General features: G+C 50.1%; 1 protein-coding gene and 1 long non-coding RNA gene across 2 annotated transcripts; one reads left to right on the top strand and one right to left on the bottom strand.

The window, feature by feature from the left end:
- Positions 1-689: 689 nt before the first annotated feature.
- On the bottom strand, positions 690-17,183 carry LOC141371956 (uncharacterized). The gene is made up of 5 exons (XR_012377317.1): positions 17,002-17,183; positions 4,482-4,645; positions 4,140-4,295; positions 1,295-1,390; positions 690-961 (listed from the first exon to the last, which is right to left on the bottom strand). It is a non-coding gene; the product is annotated as an uncharacterized lncRNA (long non-coding RNA).
- Positions 11,028-16,261, top strand: LOC141371955 (endogenous retrovirus group K member 13-1 Env polyprotein-like). Its single transcript, XM_073890350.1, is given in 3 exon segments — positions 11,028-11,534; positions 13,949-15,522; positions 15,525-16,261. Coding segments are annotated over 2 exon segments (1,956 nt in total). The 5' UTR covers positions 11,028-11,534; position 13,949; the 3' UTR covers positions 15,908-16,261.
- Positions 17,184-17,835: the final 652 nt, after the last annotated feature.

The raw sequence follows: 17,835 nt of genomic DNA, 5'->3' as shown, positions 1-17,835 counted from the left end.
GCTTTTTGCGATCATCTGGACTTGTAAAATGTCCTTTTTTGTCATTTTCAGAAGCAGACTAATCCCAGGAGCGGCCTCTATGTGTAGACGGGATGAGTGTGTAGTGGCTGGAGTTGGGGGTTGGGGAGGCGATGAGGGAAACATAAGCGGCCCTACTTCCAAAGCCAGAAGAATCTGTTCCAGTCGCTGGGCTTGTGCGGGCGAGGGAGGGGAGAGGGAGGGGAGGGGGAGGGGGGGGGGGGGGGGAGGGGAGGGGGAGGGGAGGGGAGCTGGTAAGGAAGGAAGCAAGACGGCAGCGGCAGTCGCCATTACGGACGCCGTCATTCACCCGGAAACGGTTGAGTGAGGCACTGAGGACCGGAAGGCGCGCTCTAGTGGGGGCTGGAAGACGGCAGCCGACAAAGGCTTCTCGTTGGGCTTCATGGTCGGCTGGTGGTGGACGGTCTGGTTGAGCCCAACACCCCCTACACCCACACAGCGCCCCTCCCAGACCCCAATCCGGCCACTCTCGAGCTTCTAGAATAATCTTCCAACGCACATTTCTTAGTATTTCCCCCAACTGCTTACATGCTTCCTCGGGAGGCTTCCAAATCGTTCTGATTCACTTCAAAACTGCACTGGCCTTGCATCCCAGGGCTCAAAGTCCCGAGGCCCGCACCCCTTCCCCCCCCCCCGCCCCGTCGCTCTCCATTTCTGCCTCCGGAGCCCCGCCTAGCCTTCATGTCCCCGTCCTCCCAGAACAACACACGTTCCCAGAAGGGCGTGTTCTCAGACTCCTCCGACTCGCAGGCTCTGCCCGTTACTCCATCCTGTCCCACGTTCTTGTTGCCGAGGTGACATGAGTCCATCTTCGCAGGGACCGGAGTTTGTGCTCCCCGGGAGCAGATCCTTGCCCTCTGTGATTCCTCTCTCTCCCTTACAAGGCCCGGCCTGGGCTCTGCACTCGGCTGTTGTTCAGCGCCTGAGTGAGAAAGCTAAGTGGGAGGCCACCCCCAACGTTGTCCATCCACACATCTGCTTCAGTCCGATCTCCCGCCAGATCACCTACCTTTGCTTCTCTGGACCACACTGTGCATGAAAACTGCCCTCCCGAACCTCCCAGGCATACCTGCTACGGGTGTGACTGGTGACACAGTGCTGGGCCATTCAGTCAAAACGTGCAAAACTTGCCCTCCGGCCTGGTCTGGGTGGGGTGTCGGGGGGCAGCGGGACCACGGAACATGGACATGTATTGGAAGATGGAAGTCACGGCTGCTGCATGGATGGGGTGGAGGGGGGTGGTGACAGACCTTACCCGGCATTCCCTCCATTCTCCCAGGCGGAGCCTCGTAAAGAACGCTGTCAGTGTGCAATCCCATGTGCCCTTGGGCCAGGTCCGGTAGATAGTTTCCTGCAAGGTGACAAGTTCCCAGGTGCCTACTTTTCTTCTTCTCCGTCTGAGAGCTTTCTCTAACACTGATGATGCTTGCTCCTCCGCGTACACGCGGCCCAACCTGGGAGGACAGGGGCGTTGACCCCCCTAGGGGCATCCTTCACCCAAAGGGGGATGGGGGCTGTGCATAAGTGGCCCAGGCACCCACCCCTGCCAGGAGGGTTCTGAGAGTACAGGGTGGGATTGGGCCCAGCTGCCCAGACAGTAACCAACTAGCTAACATACCCTTTCTGCCACTTTTCACTTAGTTGACTTTTTCCCTTTATTTATTTCTGAACTCGGGTTTCCTGGGGTCACTTCCCAAGTAGACTACATGCACCCAAGTCCTCGACTCAAAAGTCAGCTTTTGGAGAACCTGAACGAAGAGATGGAATTAGGTAGAAATTTACCAAGCATTGTACCCAACAGTGAGAATGATCTTTCCTGGAGAAGTACACTCTGACATATGTACCTGGTTCTCTACTGAGAAGCTTTCGTGTGTTATTTCCTTTTCTATGAACTAATAATTTCTATGAACTAATAATTCCTTTACTCATTTTTCTCCTGGGTTGTTTTCTATTTTACAGAGATTAGCTCTTTCTCTAAGATATGACTTGTCTATATTTTTTCCCATTTTTATCATTTTGTCTTTGCTTAACGGTCTAATATTGACCAATTCTCATCCCCTGTCACAGATTCTGTCCCGAGCAGCTTTGTGGGGGAAAGAAGCTTCTCTGGAGTGAGGAGGCTCGGGATTGCTGCTCTGTGCCCCACATTCACTGGAAGACAAAGGCCCGAGTCAGCAGTGGAGAACCTACATGGTCCTTTCGGTAGCCTGCCTCAGCGTGCTGTCCCGAGGCTGCCCAGGGCCTGACCTGCTGTGCAGATACTGCCTGTCTTCTCCTGGCCCAGGAGGGAATTCGGATGACACGGGAGAGTCTGCCCCGGAGCCCCTTTCAGGCTCACAGCTGCTGTGGCTGCTCACAGACCTGCTCCATTTGCAACCAAGGGTGCTGCCGCAGCAGCCGGCGGGCCCTCTCCCTTGGCGCAGCCCCACTGGGTTTGGGGCTGGGGACTCAGCCATGCACTCCAGAAGGATCCTGCCATCTTCATAATGCTTCGTTCCAACACGAGGTTCTATCAGAGCCCAGTGCTGTAGAAGGATCAAGTAGCCTGCGTTCTGGGGAGCCTCCTGTCCCAGGGAGGCTCTCAACAGGTATCAGACAGCACACTCAACCTTGGATAATTCAGGAAGGGTTTCCCTCTGGAGCGGTTTACAAAATGTGGGCTAGAGCTATACCCTGGGGCCAGGAACCCTGGGGTTACCACCCACCCCTAACCCCAAGGGGAGGAGAAAAAGAGGCTATTTTGAAGACCTAAAAGAACAGAGTCATGGAGAGAGGGCTCTCTTAAGAGGAGCTGTGACCTTTGAAGGGGAATGTGTAGCCAGCTACAGGTGGTCCCTCGGGGAGAGAGCCCCCCGGGGAATAAGTACCCAGACTTCTCTCTCCTCTCTCCCTCTTCCAGCATCTGCTATGGCTCCCCATGGACCAACCCCAGCCAGAAGCCACTGGGTCAAGAGGGTGCCCTGGGAAGGAAAAATGCAACCCTCAACACCTGGACATTGGCCTGGTCCCAGTCTTCTGTTGAACATAAGCAATTACACGGGACAGCAACATCAGACAAGAGCATTTTGTCACTATGATGGATCGAGACGAGCACAAGACTACTCAGCAACTGTGTATGAATGTGGAGGAAAACACGTTTGGCAGGGACCAAACATCGCCCTAGGAGAGGCTTCGACAGACTGCTGAACCTTCACCAGTTCCAGCTGTAGCCTCCATTGATACGGTCTTCCTCCTACACCAGACCTATTAAGATACCTGCATAAAGAATGACACCTCCCCCACCTCCCTGGCAACATCCTGTCTAGGGCAAAGCCCCGCTTCCATGAGCCACCCCCCAAATTCCCTAACACAAGCCCAAACTCTATGCCAAGTCCTCTCGGACACCTTCTTCCAGAGACACCCCATAGTTTCCACCTGGCCCACATTCCCCTTCTGCCGCAGGTCATAAACACCACTTGCAGGAGGGTGCCTGGAGGCCTTTGGTGGGAGAGCCTGGAGGTCAGCCCCCCCCCCCGCCCACCGCCCCGGGCCCACAGCAGTGTGCACCTGGAGGGCCACAGAAGCTATCGGGAACAGAACTGAACCCAAAGCGCTGGGCACCAGTCACCGTGGGGACGTTTTCTTCTCCTTCCTCACCCTGCCCTTTGCCTTCCCTACTCAGACCCTGTGGAGTAACACAAGGAAGTTCTTGACCTGATACCATAGGGTCAGGAGGAGTTCTTCTTGGAGGAAAACCTCTCTTTCTCAAAGGCATCACAGAAACAGTTGGAAGGCGGTAGAGGCAGTTCCTAGGGACCAGCCAGGAGTGCTCCCATGTGGATTTGGAGCCCGAACTCTGCACTTGCCCCCAGGTCCCACCGAGACATGAGCAGAAGCCCCGGGAGGCCACTGTGGGGGCGGGGGGGTGGGGGTTGTGGATGTATCTCTGAGCAGCCAGACCATTTCTGGACACTGTTGCTTACTTTGTTATACTCTATCCTTCCATTCAGCCGCCTATTCATTCTTACTTGTGTATTTCAATCCTTACTTAATTTTTGGTTCATGCCTTTTAAAGTAAGTGGCAGGCATCAGTGCACTTTCCCCTGGATACTTCAGCTCACCTGTCAAGAACGCAGTTACGAGGGGCGCCTGGGTGGCTCAGTCGTTGAGCGTCTGCCTTCGGCTCAGGCCCTGATCCCAGGGTCCTGGGATCGAGCCCCGTGTCGGGCTCCCTGCTTCTGCCACTCTGCCTATCTGTGCTCTCTCTCTCTGTGTCTCTGTCAAATAAATAAAATAAAATCTTAAAAAAAAAAAAGAACGCAGTTATGAAATGCTCCATCTTATTAGGATGGAGAGTCTAATCCTATTAGATAACCAGGCTCCATCTTCAATATGGTATTTGAAATACGTGTAGGAGTAACTTTCAGTTGTCTGCCCTAAAATGATCAGTGGGTTATTTTTACCTGCGTATCCGTAGCTCCTAAATGCCTGGCCGTTCCTGACATTATTGACAGTCTGGCTCGAGGTACCTGGCCCCATCCAGGAAGAATCAAAACTGCCTCCAGGAGGGCTTCTGGAAGCAGGAGGGCTCTAGAACTTGCGCTCCCTCCTGTCCGTTCCCCGGCACCTGCTGGGAGAAGTGCTCCTCAGGAAGGGACTAGGTGTTCTTGAGGACCCGAGGGCCCCACAGATCACTCGAAGAATGACAGGCATAAAATCATGAAACTGTGAAGGACTGAGGACAGGCATGGGGTTGAGTTCAGAGACACAATAAAATAGGAGTGGGCATGGCGTTACAGAGGAGTGAGGAAGGACGAGTTAGCTCGGAATGTAAAAATCTGCCCTGCCGGTGAGCAGGCTGGGAGAATAGACATGTTTCCTAAAGCCAACTGCATAGTTAACGGGAGATACTGTTTCTCCCACTGTCACGCTGCAGCCACAGAGACGCAGACAAGCCCCTTCTCTGAGGGCTTCCTGCTTTCTTATCGCTGGGAAACGTGGTCTTTAAAATTCACAGGCTACCAAAAGCTTCATGCTCAAAATCCTATCAATGAGAATGAAACATTCCATTCTTGCCTGGAGGATCCACATTAGTTTGACACAAAGAACCAAACTAGATGCTAAACTTCAGGCAAGTCCCCGGAAGGCTCATTTCTCCCCACCCCAGCCCTCCCAGATACTGCCTAACAGAGACACCAAAGCGCCAGACTTGTTGATAAGGTCACATGCTCTTGGCCTGGGCACCTTGATTACCCGGAGAATGTCACCAAATTCCTCTGATGTCATTTGCATCAGGGCTATTTAAGGACGGACTCCTAAGCTGGGGAAAGCAAGGAAACTTTTGCAAACACTGCCTCGCTGAAGAATGATTGCTATTTCTATAGATTCTAGAACACGGAAAGTATATAAATTGCTTAGAGTATTGCTAGCTGCTGTAACAAGATATTCCAAAGTGTCAGGGGCTTAATTCAACAGTAATTAATGTCTTGCTCACATAATTGTCAGTTGCTTCTGGTTGGCAGGTAGGTTTTGTGGGTGTGACCCCTTTCACCTGTGAGCCTCCATCCCTGACAGCAGGGTCCTCCACATGTGGCCAGAAAAAAGAAAGTGGCCCTCTCCTAAAGGCTTTGGCCCAGAGGTGACACACCTCACTTGCACCCATATTCTGTTGCTGAGAGTCAATCCATGGACCGCCCCCCCGCCCCGCTCCAGCTGCAAGAGATGCTGGGAAATGTCTTCCCTCGCTGGACAGCTAATCACCAGAGATAATTCTGTACTCTGGAAGGAAAACATGAATTTTGGTGGATAAGTTCCTCCGCCTCAGTGGGGAAAGCTGTTTTTATTCAGAGGAGACCTGAGAAACAAGCCCCATTTTAGAGAACAGATAAACCTTGACAGTCTTTTCTGCTTTGTTTTTGTGTTTGTTTGTTGTGGGGCTGTTGTCAGCCAAGAGAGAGGTACTCTCCAGAAATGTTGGTCTCAGCTCTGGGGATGGTAATCTCTGGGAGAGTCCGAAAGCTTGCATGGGCTCATCCATGCACGGAATGAAGCACCTACCTTTAGCCCCTATTTCTGTTTGTTTTAAACACAGACTGTCCTGAGGCCAATTTGTGGAATTCGAGAAGTCTTGACTTCAGGATATCCAGTCTCCTCTGGGTACTCAGTTTCAGATGCCCAGGGCCTGCTGACTTCTTAACCCTATCCCTTATCGGATGAGCTTCTGTAAGGTGAGGCTTCTTGTTTTTCGCACTGGCATACTTGAGGGGACCTGCAGTTAGTGCCTGAAACACAGGAGCAGGTGCCCAAACCACTGGTTGAATAAAAAAAGAAAGAGATGAGAGAGGGAGGGAGATCATCATTATCTACCTTAAAAACTCATTTGCTCTACTTTTTTAATATTGCATTTGAAATCTGTGATTTCTAATTGCTGAATAAAAGGCTATGTCCCTCATTAAATAGACTTCAGGAAATAGTGAGCAGGTTGGAAACAGATTTTCAGGGGCAAGGGAGTCTTCTCGTCCCTGGCATTATCCCTTATCCAGATCCTGCCCCGGAGTTAAGCAAGGGCCCTTTGTCCTCAGGTTCCTCCCCCATCTTCATGCTCAGCAATGATTAAGCTGCTCAGATTCACAAAATAGGAACCTCAGACATAGCCAAAATAGTCTCCCAACTAATCAGTGGCAAGGATTTACCATTCTTATCTTAAAAAAAAATAATAATGGTACTCACATCTACTCTACACGTGGTGTATGCATATTCAACAGGTTTCTATTGTAACCATGCCTCAAAATAAACCAAACATCTCAGGGGATTATATCAAGCACATTTAGAGCCCAGGCCCACTTCACCGATATTCCACCAAGCCCAAAGTGAAGGAGGTGTGGCTTGGCAAAGACACGCGGCTGACAACAGGAGAACTGGGGGCAGTGGCCCTGTGCACCACAGGAGAGAGCTCTGACCGCAGAAGTAGCATGCGCGAAACACAGAACACACGCACACAATCCCAACACCAACGGGAACCTGGTTGCGTTACTATTCACCTAGTGGCCTGCCATCCACGCATATGCTCAAGCCCAAACTGGGAAGTCATCCCTGCTTCTATGCTCCCCTTACCACCAGCATCTAACTCACCAGCATCTAACCCACCAGCAAGTCCTATCAGCTCCACTTCCAAATAAACCTGATTCACATTCCGCCCCTACACGGTTACCACCACGATCCAAGTCTGGGCCATCATCTTGGGCATAGACGGCTGCCACTGTTTCCTGAAGAGTCTCCCTCCTCTGCACTCAGCCCTGCCCCATGGACCGCGCATCATATACACCATATACACCAGGTCACATGGCAGCCGGCCCCCTGTACCCGCCAGTGGTCCTTGTGTCATGGTGGGCAGTTAGTGAGGCTCTAACGGATGCCCGGAGGCCAGCAAGGAGGCGGCCGTGGGCAGCTGTGGGGAAGGTCAGAGGCCTGACCTGGCAGCATCCACGAGAAGCCGGATCCCACCAGACAGGCCCACGATGCGGCGCCACGACAGGAAAGCCCTGAGCAAGTGAGGAAGAAAAGGCGGGAAACTGTCCTACCAAGAAATCCTTGCTCCAAGTAATGAATATTCCACCCCCTTGTTAACACCTGTCAGTAATAGAAACCCAACCCCCAGGTCGTGCGCCTCTCCCTCTCTCTCTCCCCCTCGCATCTCACCAGAGTATACTTTTCATTTTAGTAAACTTTCCCCCTCATGTTGCTTGTCCACTGTGCTGCGTGTCTCTTTGAATTCCTTCTCATAACAAGACCAAGACCCTTTGATGACTCCTTCAGGGCTGGCTGGGTCAAGGCCCCAGGGCCTGGGGTCTTCCCAGTTCAGCTGGTCACTTGCAGCTTTAATAAGATCCAATTCCTTACCATTTTCCAGAGCATGCTTCCCTAACTGAGATGCGGATCTCCATGCCCCAGGTGGGGATCTTATTAAAATGTAGACTGACGCCGTAAATCTGGGGTGCAGCTTGACTCGGCATTTTGAGTGGGCTTGGTGCTTTGGGCTCACGGCCCCCAGTGGAACATCCTCTGTGACCTGCCCCCTCCCCCACTTCCTCTTTAGCCACCTCCCTTCGAAGGCCTTCCATCTATTCCTTTTCCACTTCAGCTCTCCAGCTCCAAGGACTCTGCCCCGACGCCTGCAAGCCCTCCTCTCAGAAGCAGGCTTACTCCTTCTCATCATTCCTGTCTCAGCTCAGCTCAGCCATCACCTCCTCAAACAGGCTACTCCTGACCACCACATCTTGCTTGAGAGTTTCCTAACCTCAGCACTACTGACATTTTAACCGGGACAGTGGGGAGCCGTCCTGTACCTGGTGGGATGTTTAGTAGCATCCCTGAACTCTACCCTCTAGGTGCCAGGAGCATTACCCCCACCCCCCGCCCCGCTTTGCAATAATCAATAATGTCTCCAAATGTTGCCAAATGTTCCCTGAGGGCGTGCTTATCATCCTCAATCCCCAGCTGAGAACCACTGCTGTATCTTAGTTCTATCTCCTTCAGGCATCTTGTTTATTTGTTTCTTGTCACTGTAGAGCGGGAACTCGGTATATGTCTCGTTCGCCTCTATCCCTGGCACTTTGAACAGGGTCTGATACATTGTAGGTGTTTGGTAAATATTTGTGGATCAATGAATGTATTTTTGTTACCAGATGAATTCCTTTTTTTCCCCCCAGATGAATTCTTTTTTTTTTTTACGAGTGTTGGGTTAGACAATTTTATTTTATTTTATTTTATTTATTCTTCAAGATTCTATTTATTTGACAGAGAGAGACACAGCGAGAGAGGGAACACAAGCAGGGGGAGTGGGAGAGGGAGAAGCAGGCTCCCCGCCGAGCAGGGAGCCTGATGAGGGGCCCGATCCCAGGACCCTGGGATCATGACCTGAGCCAAAGCCTAATGACTGAGCCACCCAGGGGCCCCCCAAAATGATTTCTTAAAGTTTTGTGCCATTTTATAATTCAGCAGTGTACTGGGTAGATGTCCATGCCATTTTTTCAGCATATTTTAAAAAATTTTTATTAAAGAAAATTCCAAACATACACAGAAGTAGAGAAAATAGTATAAAGAATCCCTTAGGTGTCCATCCCCAGCTTCAGCAACTCTAATGTTTTGCTGGATGGAAAATACTGCATATCTCTGCTCTCACTTTTCTCCCCACACACTATACAGTTTTATCCGTAAGGTTAAGTCTTCCATAGTTAAGGACCTCCCCCCTCCCCCGCCAACAACCACAACGCCTTTATCATGCCTAATAAAAATTAAGACTACTGTAGTTTCTTTGAGTCATCTAAACCCATATGTAAATTTCCCCAAATGTCTCTCAAAAATGTATTTTTACAATTGGTTTCTTCAAATCAGGGTCCAAACAAGGTCATAGCATTGCCATTAAGGGTGCATCACATTCAACGGTGTGTGGGAGTGGGGATGAAAACTAGCTTTGCTACCTGCTAATTACTGGCTGACTCTTACAGGAATTCTGCTAATGTTTTATAGATGCATTATTGCATGTAATCCTTAAAACATCACCTTTAAACAGCAAATGGTGAGCTCATTCTACTCAGAAGAGACATCTGAGGCTCAGAGACCCTAGTAAAGCTGCCCCAGGTCACTGACTGAGGAGTAGGCTGCTCAGATTTAAAGCCAAATGTCTCACCCCAGAGTTTCTGCTTGGAACTGGTGACGTAGGAATGTAGGGATTCAGAGCAAACGGCCAAGAAAGAATGCTTGAGACGTCTTCGGTGCAAACAGGTGGTTTTATCAAACCACAGGGACAGGACCCGTGGGCAGAAAAAGCCGCATTGGGTTGTGACAGGTGACCGATTATATACTTTCAAACTGGGAGGGGCTTAGAGGTAGTGTAAGTCATTAAGGAATTTTGGAAGCAGGGTTTCCAGGACCCGGAGGGGCTCGCTCTTGTTAGGAAAAGGTCATTTATTACCGTCTAGTAAAAACTCAGTCATGAGCCCCTTCGGATGTAGATCAGGGGGCCATATGCTGGGAGGATGATGGCCAACACGTATCTTGCCGGGTAGAGATGAAGGAAGTTTCCAAAAGAATTTTTATATTTAAAGAAGTCTTACAGGATCCAGGAGTTTGGGATAACGTTAAGCTAAGATTGCCTTTTGCCCTTAGCAAAAATATTAATTTGAGGCAGTTGAGTTTCTAGAGGAAGGTCACTCTGCCTAAGGACTTGTCAATGGACTGTAAGCAGTAAGGAAATTTAACTTTTTCTTTTGCCTTTGTTTCCCACATCACCTGGTATGCTGTTCTGAATCTGCGTGATAATAGAGAAAACAGTGGACAATCATTTAGGTCGAAGAAGGAAAACATTTTGACGTTATGAAAGTAATGCAGAAATGCATTATGCCACCTGCTGTTTGTTGATCTTGATGTAACACAGTAGGTGTATTTCCACTATACTATAATCTCTATGCTTCATCTCCAAAAATGACCAACGGAAGAATTCAAAAAGGATTTGTCGAGTGAATGTGTATCATTCCATATAGGTCAGGTTAGTTTATGGGTAAATTTTAGTTGACTATTAAGTTTGATATTTTAAAAAGGATTATAAAACTTGGCTGTTAGTTGCCCACACAGTGTAGCAGTAACCCTTTCAACTGCATCCTTCACTTGGCAGCCATCAGCTCTCTGCTTAAACATTCCCCAAATGGGCACCTCACTACCTTACAAAATGAACAAGGCTAATTGTAAGAAAGTTATTCTCCGTTATTCTCCTACAGGGCAAACTCTGCTTCCTTGGAACTTTCTTTCACCTATTGGTTGTAGCTCTGCTCTGTGCAGCTCAAAAAAAATTAATCTGATCCCTCGAACAGAACAGCTCCACATATTATGATTACAGTAATAAACTCTCTCTCTTTCTCCTGTTATTGTTCACATTTATGGAGCACCTGCTAAGGCCTTTACTAATTCATTTGTTCCTCACCAGAACCTTATGAAGTGGGGGCTATTTGTCGGGAGCCATGAGCAACAAAGGGGTTAATCGGGTAGAGCAAAGGCTCCCTGATCCCTTTGAACCATGGCCACCTGGCTGCCCCCATACAAGAACATGTGGTACTGGCTAGCCCGAGTTGTATTTAGGCTAAGAAACCACAGTGTTATTGATAAGCCCTGAAAAATAGCGCACCAGGCCCTTTGAAGGCATGGGAAGAAACTATGTGCTTGAGGAACCTGGCCTTGGACCAAAAACTCGGGACGGAGCCAGGAGAGGGCAGGGAGAAAACTGTGGAACTTGTTTATGTCTTATTGTTATATAACCTAAGCCTATATAAAGTGTGTGAGAAAGAATAAAGTCGTTGCTCGCGGCACCCCCGTGGGCAACCCTCCTGTTCCCATACTTTTATGTTTCATTCTCTTACCCTCACCCCTGTTCGACCTTGCACGCGGGCCGTGGCAAGTGGCGCCCGAACAGGGACCTGAGCACATGAAAGAGGATCCTGGACACTGACGTCGCAAGCATTCAGGTAAGAGAACCGGTCGTTTAACCGGCACGACAGGAGTAAGAAATTATGGGACAAAGTCAGTCCGCTAGTCATGCATATTTTCTGCGGACCCTGCAGATTTTATTGGCAGAGAGAGGGCATAAGGTGTCTTCCTCCACACTGCAGGAATTTTTCAGGAACATAAAAGATTTGTGCCCTTGGTTCCCACTAGAAGGAACAGCAAACCCAGAGGATTGGAGACGGGTGGGCCAAGAGATGAAAAATCAAATAAAGTTGCGGGGCTCCGGTGCCTTGCCGCCCAATACAATGGGCCTCTGGTCTCATATTTGTAAAATCCTGGAGCCACAACAAAAAATTGAGCTGATATCTTTAAAATCATGGGTTGAAGATGAGAAAAAAGATCCTATTAAAGTACCCCTGACTCCCACTGGGGTATCCTCTTTTGAGATCCTGGGCAATGATGCTAACATACCCACCCAGGATCCTTTCCCTCCTCCACCACCTCCTATACCCTTGGCGGGGAAAGCCCCTAAGGCTCAGAGTGGTGGGGATGAATTTGGCGATGATGATGTTTATCTTGATGATGACCCCATTCTGACTATGCCCACATCGTTGAAATCGGTCCTGCCTACAGTCACAGCCTCTGGGCAGGGGATCAATTCTGTGACTAAGTGTACTCAAACTAGCACGCTGCAGGCTTTTCCCATTATGACCAATCAGCAGAACGCTGCCAAGTCCCCTGTGTCCGGCATTAGCCCTTTACAGAGGACTTTACTAACAGCGCAACAGGCAGGAGAAGACGTGGGAGAGTTTAATGCCTACCCAGTAACCTTACAGGGAGGCCAACGGACATATACTGCCCTAAATTTTAAAATGTTAAAAGACTTAAAGGCTGCCTGTAGTCAGTACGGGGCCACTGCTCCCTTTACCCTATCTATGATGGAGAACCTTACCAGAGAAGCTCTTTGCCCGGGAGATTGGAAGGTTGTTGCCCGGGCTTGCCTTAGTGGGGGAGATTATTTGTTGTGGAAAACCGAATTCGAGGAAAAATGTAACAATCTGGCTATCTATAACAAAAGGACCCAAATCCCTGTCACATATGAGATGTTGGCTGGTACTGGAGCTTATTATGAAGTGGGTAACCAAATACATTTCCCTGAGATTGCCTATGTTCAAATCAATGAGGCTGTTTTGACTGCATGGAAAAAGTTACCGACCACTGGCACAAGGACAGAGGAATTATCTAAAATAAGACAGGGGCCCGATGAACGCTATCAAGACTTTGTTTCACGGCTATTACAAGCCGTAAGTAGAATTGTTGTAGATGGGGAGGCAGGAACTATTATAGTGAAGCAGCTAGCCTTTGAGAATGCCAATTCAGCATGTCAGGCGGCTATAAGGCCTTGGAAGTCCACGGGCACCCTTGAGGACTTTTTGCGGCTGTGTGCAGACATTGGTCCCAGTTATGTACAAGGGGTGACTTTAGCAGCGGCCCTTCGAGGAATTCCTCCGCAGCAGCTACATTCACAGCTTCTTAAAAAACAAAAGGGAAAGTCCCCAATGAATTCTAAAGCTTGCATGCCCTGCTTTCTATGCGGGGAACTTGGACACTTTCGTAATAAATGCCCTAAGAGCTCAAGACAAGCCCCATCTTTCAACTTTCCCTCGGGGAACCCCCCTAATAAGCCACAGCCACCTTCTGTGTGTCCCAGGTGTATGCGGGGACGGCACTGGGCCAATGAGTGTCGATCAAAAACTGACCGCCTTGGCCACCCCCTGCAGCAGGGAAACTCCCAACGGGGCTTCCCGCAGCCCCACCAAACAATAGCGGCAATGCTCTCCCCCCCATCTCTGAGGTCAGAGCCAACACGGCCGACCTCCCTGGGATTGAATCCCTTCACCGAGGCACCCCAGCCAGTGCAGGATTAGATCTGGCCCCAAATAGTTCTGTTTATTTAGAAGCTGGCATGTCCCCTCAACCAATAAGTACAGGAATATGGGGACCTCTCCCCCCAAACACATGGGGCTTATTATTAAGTAGATCTAGTTAGACCCTGAAGGGCTTAATAGTATATCCAGGATTTTGTGCAAATTTTCACATCACTCATACAACAGGTATTCCTTATAATTCTCAAGGTCAGGCCATTGTCAAAAGAGCCCATTCCACCCTCAAAATGTACCTCAAAAAACTAAAAAAGGGGGAAATACTACAGGGGAAAATAAAATATTCACCTCATTTACACCTTTCATTAGTACTCTTTGTTTTAAATTTTTTGAATGTTGACTCGGTTGGCCGCACTGCCGCCGAACGTTTTTGGCAGCCTGAGCAGGCTCCCCTCCTCTATGCGAAGTGGCGTGACCCCGCCACCATGGAATGGAGGGGACCTGACCCGGTCCTACGCCAGGGCCGAGGATGCGCTTGTATCTTTCCCCAGGATGAGGAGACGCCACGCTGGCTCCCGCTCCGATGCGTCCGCATTGTCCGTGATGGTTTGCAGAATGAGGCGGCTCCAGATCCGCTCCGGGAGGACGAGGAGACGCCCCGCCTCGGATCAGAGGAAAATAACATGCGGAGGCATCAAAGCCCTGACCGCTCGAGCTGAGGCCACCGTGCGTGAGTCGGGCCAGCCAGTCACGGCTGTTGCCCTTTTCCTTGCCATGCTATCACTTTTAACCCTTGACTCTGCCCAGGCCTCTTCTTACTGGGCTTTTGTCCCGGATCCTCCTACCGCGAGGGCGGTCACCTGGAAGGATCCCTCACCCACGGTGTTTACTAACTTCACAGACATTTTTGATGGGCCTGAGATTTCCGGCCTCACTCATGCTGTGGCGCCTTTTAACTGGACCAGCCTGGCTTCTGCCCCCCCCATTTGTTTCCAGGCCATCGATGGCCCTGAGGCGCCCCATTATGGATGCATGGTCACTTCATCAGTCTCCCGAAGAATCCGCTCTTGGTATGGAACTGAGCCACCTAGAAGAGACACTTTGGCACCTCATGTAATGGTGGAGAATTGGGACATCAACGAGGTTGTCCTTCAACATCGACGGCCCCTGCCTGTTGGCCGTTTCGGACCCGCTTCCAGATCCCTTGAGACCCCATACCTTGACTATCCCCTCTGCAAATCTGACCTAACATGGAAAACCTATGGACCCTCTTGGAAAACCTGCGTTCATCACAACCCAGAGATTGTGACTCCCCATGGCATACCTGACACTTATATAATTGACTGGTCAAAAGACAGGGATCTCCCTTTGCGCCGCTCCCCCCCGCCTTCAGGATATGGGCCATACGACCACAATAATTCTGCTCCCGGGGGACTGCTATCACTGGGGAGGATGAGACACCCGGACTTATGGAAAATTGTTGCGGCCATGAGAGATGTTAAAACTAATTCACCCCTTTTCCCTGGCTTCCCCACGGGCCCATTGACATTTCAAATTCAGGCATGTCTTTCCCCACCGTTTCTGTTTGTAGTGGGGGACGGATCTGTAGTACCCGAGGCTAAGGCCAATAGAACCCTTTACAAAATAACTTGTGAGGAGTGTTATCTCACCAACTGTTTGCCTTTACCCAGCGCCCCAAATCCAACAAAGAAGGTTTTCCTCGCCATGCAGCCCCCTTATCTAATGATGCCTGTAGAGGTGAGGGGGCCCTGGTATAGAGATTATGGCTACCAATTTACGCAAGAATTGGAGGGCCTACTTAGCCGGGGGCGACGTTTCCTAGGCCTCCTAATAGCTGGCATCACTGCCTTGGTGTCTTTGATAGCATCAGCTACTGTCTCCACGGTGGCACTGTCCCAGGGCATACATACTGCCGCTCATGTAAATAGCTTGGCTCATAATGTCTCCCAGACCCTTGCTACACAAGGAAGTATAGATAGAAAAATTTTGGCTCGCCTAGATGGTTTAGAGCAGGCGGTCGAATATTTGGGCACCCAATATTCATTGTTACATACTCGTTTGTCCTTTGTGTGCCACGGAGGGTATGGTTCCATTTGTGTGACCCCCCGAAAGCTGACAACGTCTCCTGGGAAACGGTGCAGAGGCACTTGCAAGGTATCTGGCATGAGACAAATGTAAGCCTAGATCTGTTTCAATTGCAAGAACAAATAAACAATATAGCCTCCTCCCATCTGCATGTAGTCACCCCCAGAGACATGGCACAATCCTTTCTACAAAAGCTACAGGGGTTTAACCCCTTTAATATCCTCCAACATTCCTTCTGGATTATGTGTGCTCTGGTTGTAGGGGTAACCTTATTACTCTGCTTATGGTGTGCTTGGAGTCGCTGTCTGTTTGCTTTCATGGCCAGTACCCAAGCAAATGTACACATGTTGCGTTTAAAGATAAAAGGGGGAAATGTCGGGAGCCATGAGCAACAAAGGGGTTAATCGGGTAGAGCAAAGGCTCCCTGATCCCTTTGAACCATGGCCACCTAACTGCCCCCATACAAGAACATGTGGTACTGGCTAGCCCGAGTTGTATTTAGGCTAAGAAACCACAGTGTTATTGATAAGCCCTGAAAAATAGCGCACCAGGCCCTTTGAAGGCATGGGAAGAAACTATGTGCTTGAGGAACCTGGCCTTGGACCAAAAACTCGGGACGGAGCCAGGAGAGGGCAGGGAGAAAACTGTGGAACTTGTTTATGTCCTACTGTTATGTAACCTGAACTTATATAAAGTGTGTAAGTAAGAATAAAGTTGTTGCTCGCGGCACCCCCGTGGGCAACCCTCCTGTTCCCATACTTTTATGTTTCATTCTCTTACCCTCACCCCTGTTCGACCTTGCACGCGGGCCGTGGCAGCTACTGTCCCCGGTTTACAGATGAGAAGACTGCTCAAAACCCTCCCGGACCACCCCCTCCTCCCCTGCCCTTCTTTATCTTTCTTCCGGGCTTATTTTTCTCCATAACATATGGGTCACCATCGGACATGCTATGGCGTATGTTACTTGTTTATTTTCTCTCTCCCTCCCGCTAGCACGCCAACTCCATGGAGGCAGACGTCTGTTAAGTTTTGAGTACTGCTCGATCCTTTTGTCTATGAGCTCTGACAGAAGGATTGCGCTCTTGGATGTCATCCAGAATAACCATACAAATGGACTTAATAAAACTGTAAAATAGAGGAAAGCTCTAGCATGTTGTCGCGTCTAAAATCTGTTCTGTGTTATTATTTTTTTAACATTTTATTTTTTTAACTTTATTTATTTGAGAGAGAGCGCACATGAGAGGGGGAGGGTCAGAGGGAGAAGCAGACTCCCCGGACTCCAGGATCATGACCTGAGCCGAAGGCAGTCGCTTAACCAACTGAGCCACCCAGGCGCCCTTGTTTTCTGTTTTAATCCACAGTATTTCAGGTTGAAAATAAAAGTGGGTAGGAATCATGATCCAACTGGGTTGTTGTTAGGAGAAAATGAAACAGTATCTATAACACATTGTAAAATGTGTCCACAAGAAAACTACAGGCCCCAAATGGGGACACTTACCAAACCAGGGCTTTAGACCACACCTAACCGCGGTTTCAATCTCCCCAGAAACGCAGCCTTAGCAGGCCAGTCAGGAACCTTCCGGTCCGCCCCAATGAAGCAGTCTGGCACCTGGGCCCTCTCCAACCCCCTCCCCCCACCGCCCCCACTCCTACGGGGAAGGTGACGTTGCCCGAAACCATCCTTCCTTTTCTTTTGTTAATAACCTCCTCGCCCCACCCTCCTTCCTACAAAAGACTCCTTTTTTTTTTTTTTCCATACTGCCCCTCAGAGCTCCGCCTCTACTTGCTGGAGGGAAAGCTGTCCGGTTCGTGGCTCGCGTAATAGAGCCAATTAGAACTTTCCAAATTTACTGAGTTGTTTTTGTTCTTTAACAGATGTGAAGTATCCTAACTAACTGCCAGCCAGACAGTTATGTTTTCGCCCCAGTAACTTGCTTTCTCCCCTCCCCTGCACCCTCCACCTCTCTGCTTCTTTGGCCGACCTCCAGCTGTCTTTCTCCTCCTCCCCCTCCCCCTCCTCCCCCGCCCCCCCCCCTCCCCCTCCTTCCTGCGCCCCTCCCCCTCCCCTCCTTCTCCCGCCCCCTCCTTCTCCCGCCCCTCCCCCTCCCCTCCTTCTCCCGCCCCTCCCCCTTCCCTCTTTCCCCTCCCCCCTCCGCTCAGGTCCCACGTGGTCAGCTTTAGGCCTCTCCGCCCCCTAGTGGCCGCCGCGCGTGTCTGCACGCGCCCCGCGCCGGGGAGCAGGCCCCTGTCCCCCAGGCCAGAGGCGTGTCCCGTCAGTGGACAAGCCCGGGGCTGCGCACAGAGGATCCTGAGGACGGAAAGGCGTGGGTTT

The sequence above is a fragment of the Callorhinus ursinus genome, unplaced genomic scaffold (genome assembly GCF_003265705.2).
Source record: "Callorhinus ursinus isolate GAN/ISIS: 27379988/994484 unplaced genomic scaffold, GSC_fseal_2.0 scaffold142, whole genome shotgun sequence".
Classification (NCBI taxonomy): Eukaryota; Metazoa; Chordata; class Mammalia; order Carnivora; family Otariidae; genus Callorhinus; species Callorhinus ursinus.
The sequence above is the reverse complement of the archived record's forward strand: the minus strand, read 5'-3'. Positions and strand labels throughout refer to the sequence as shown.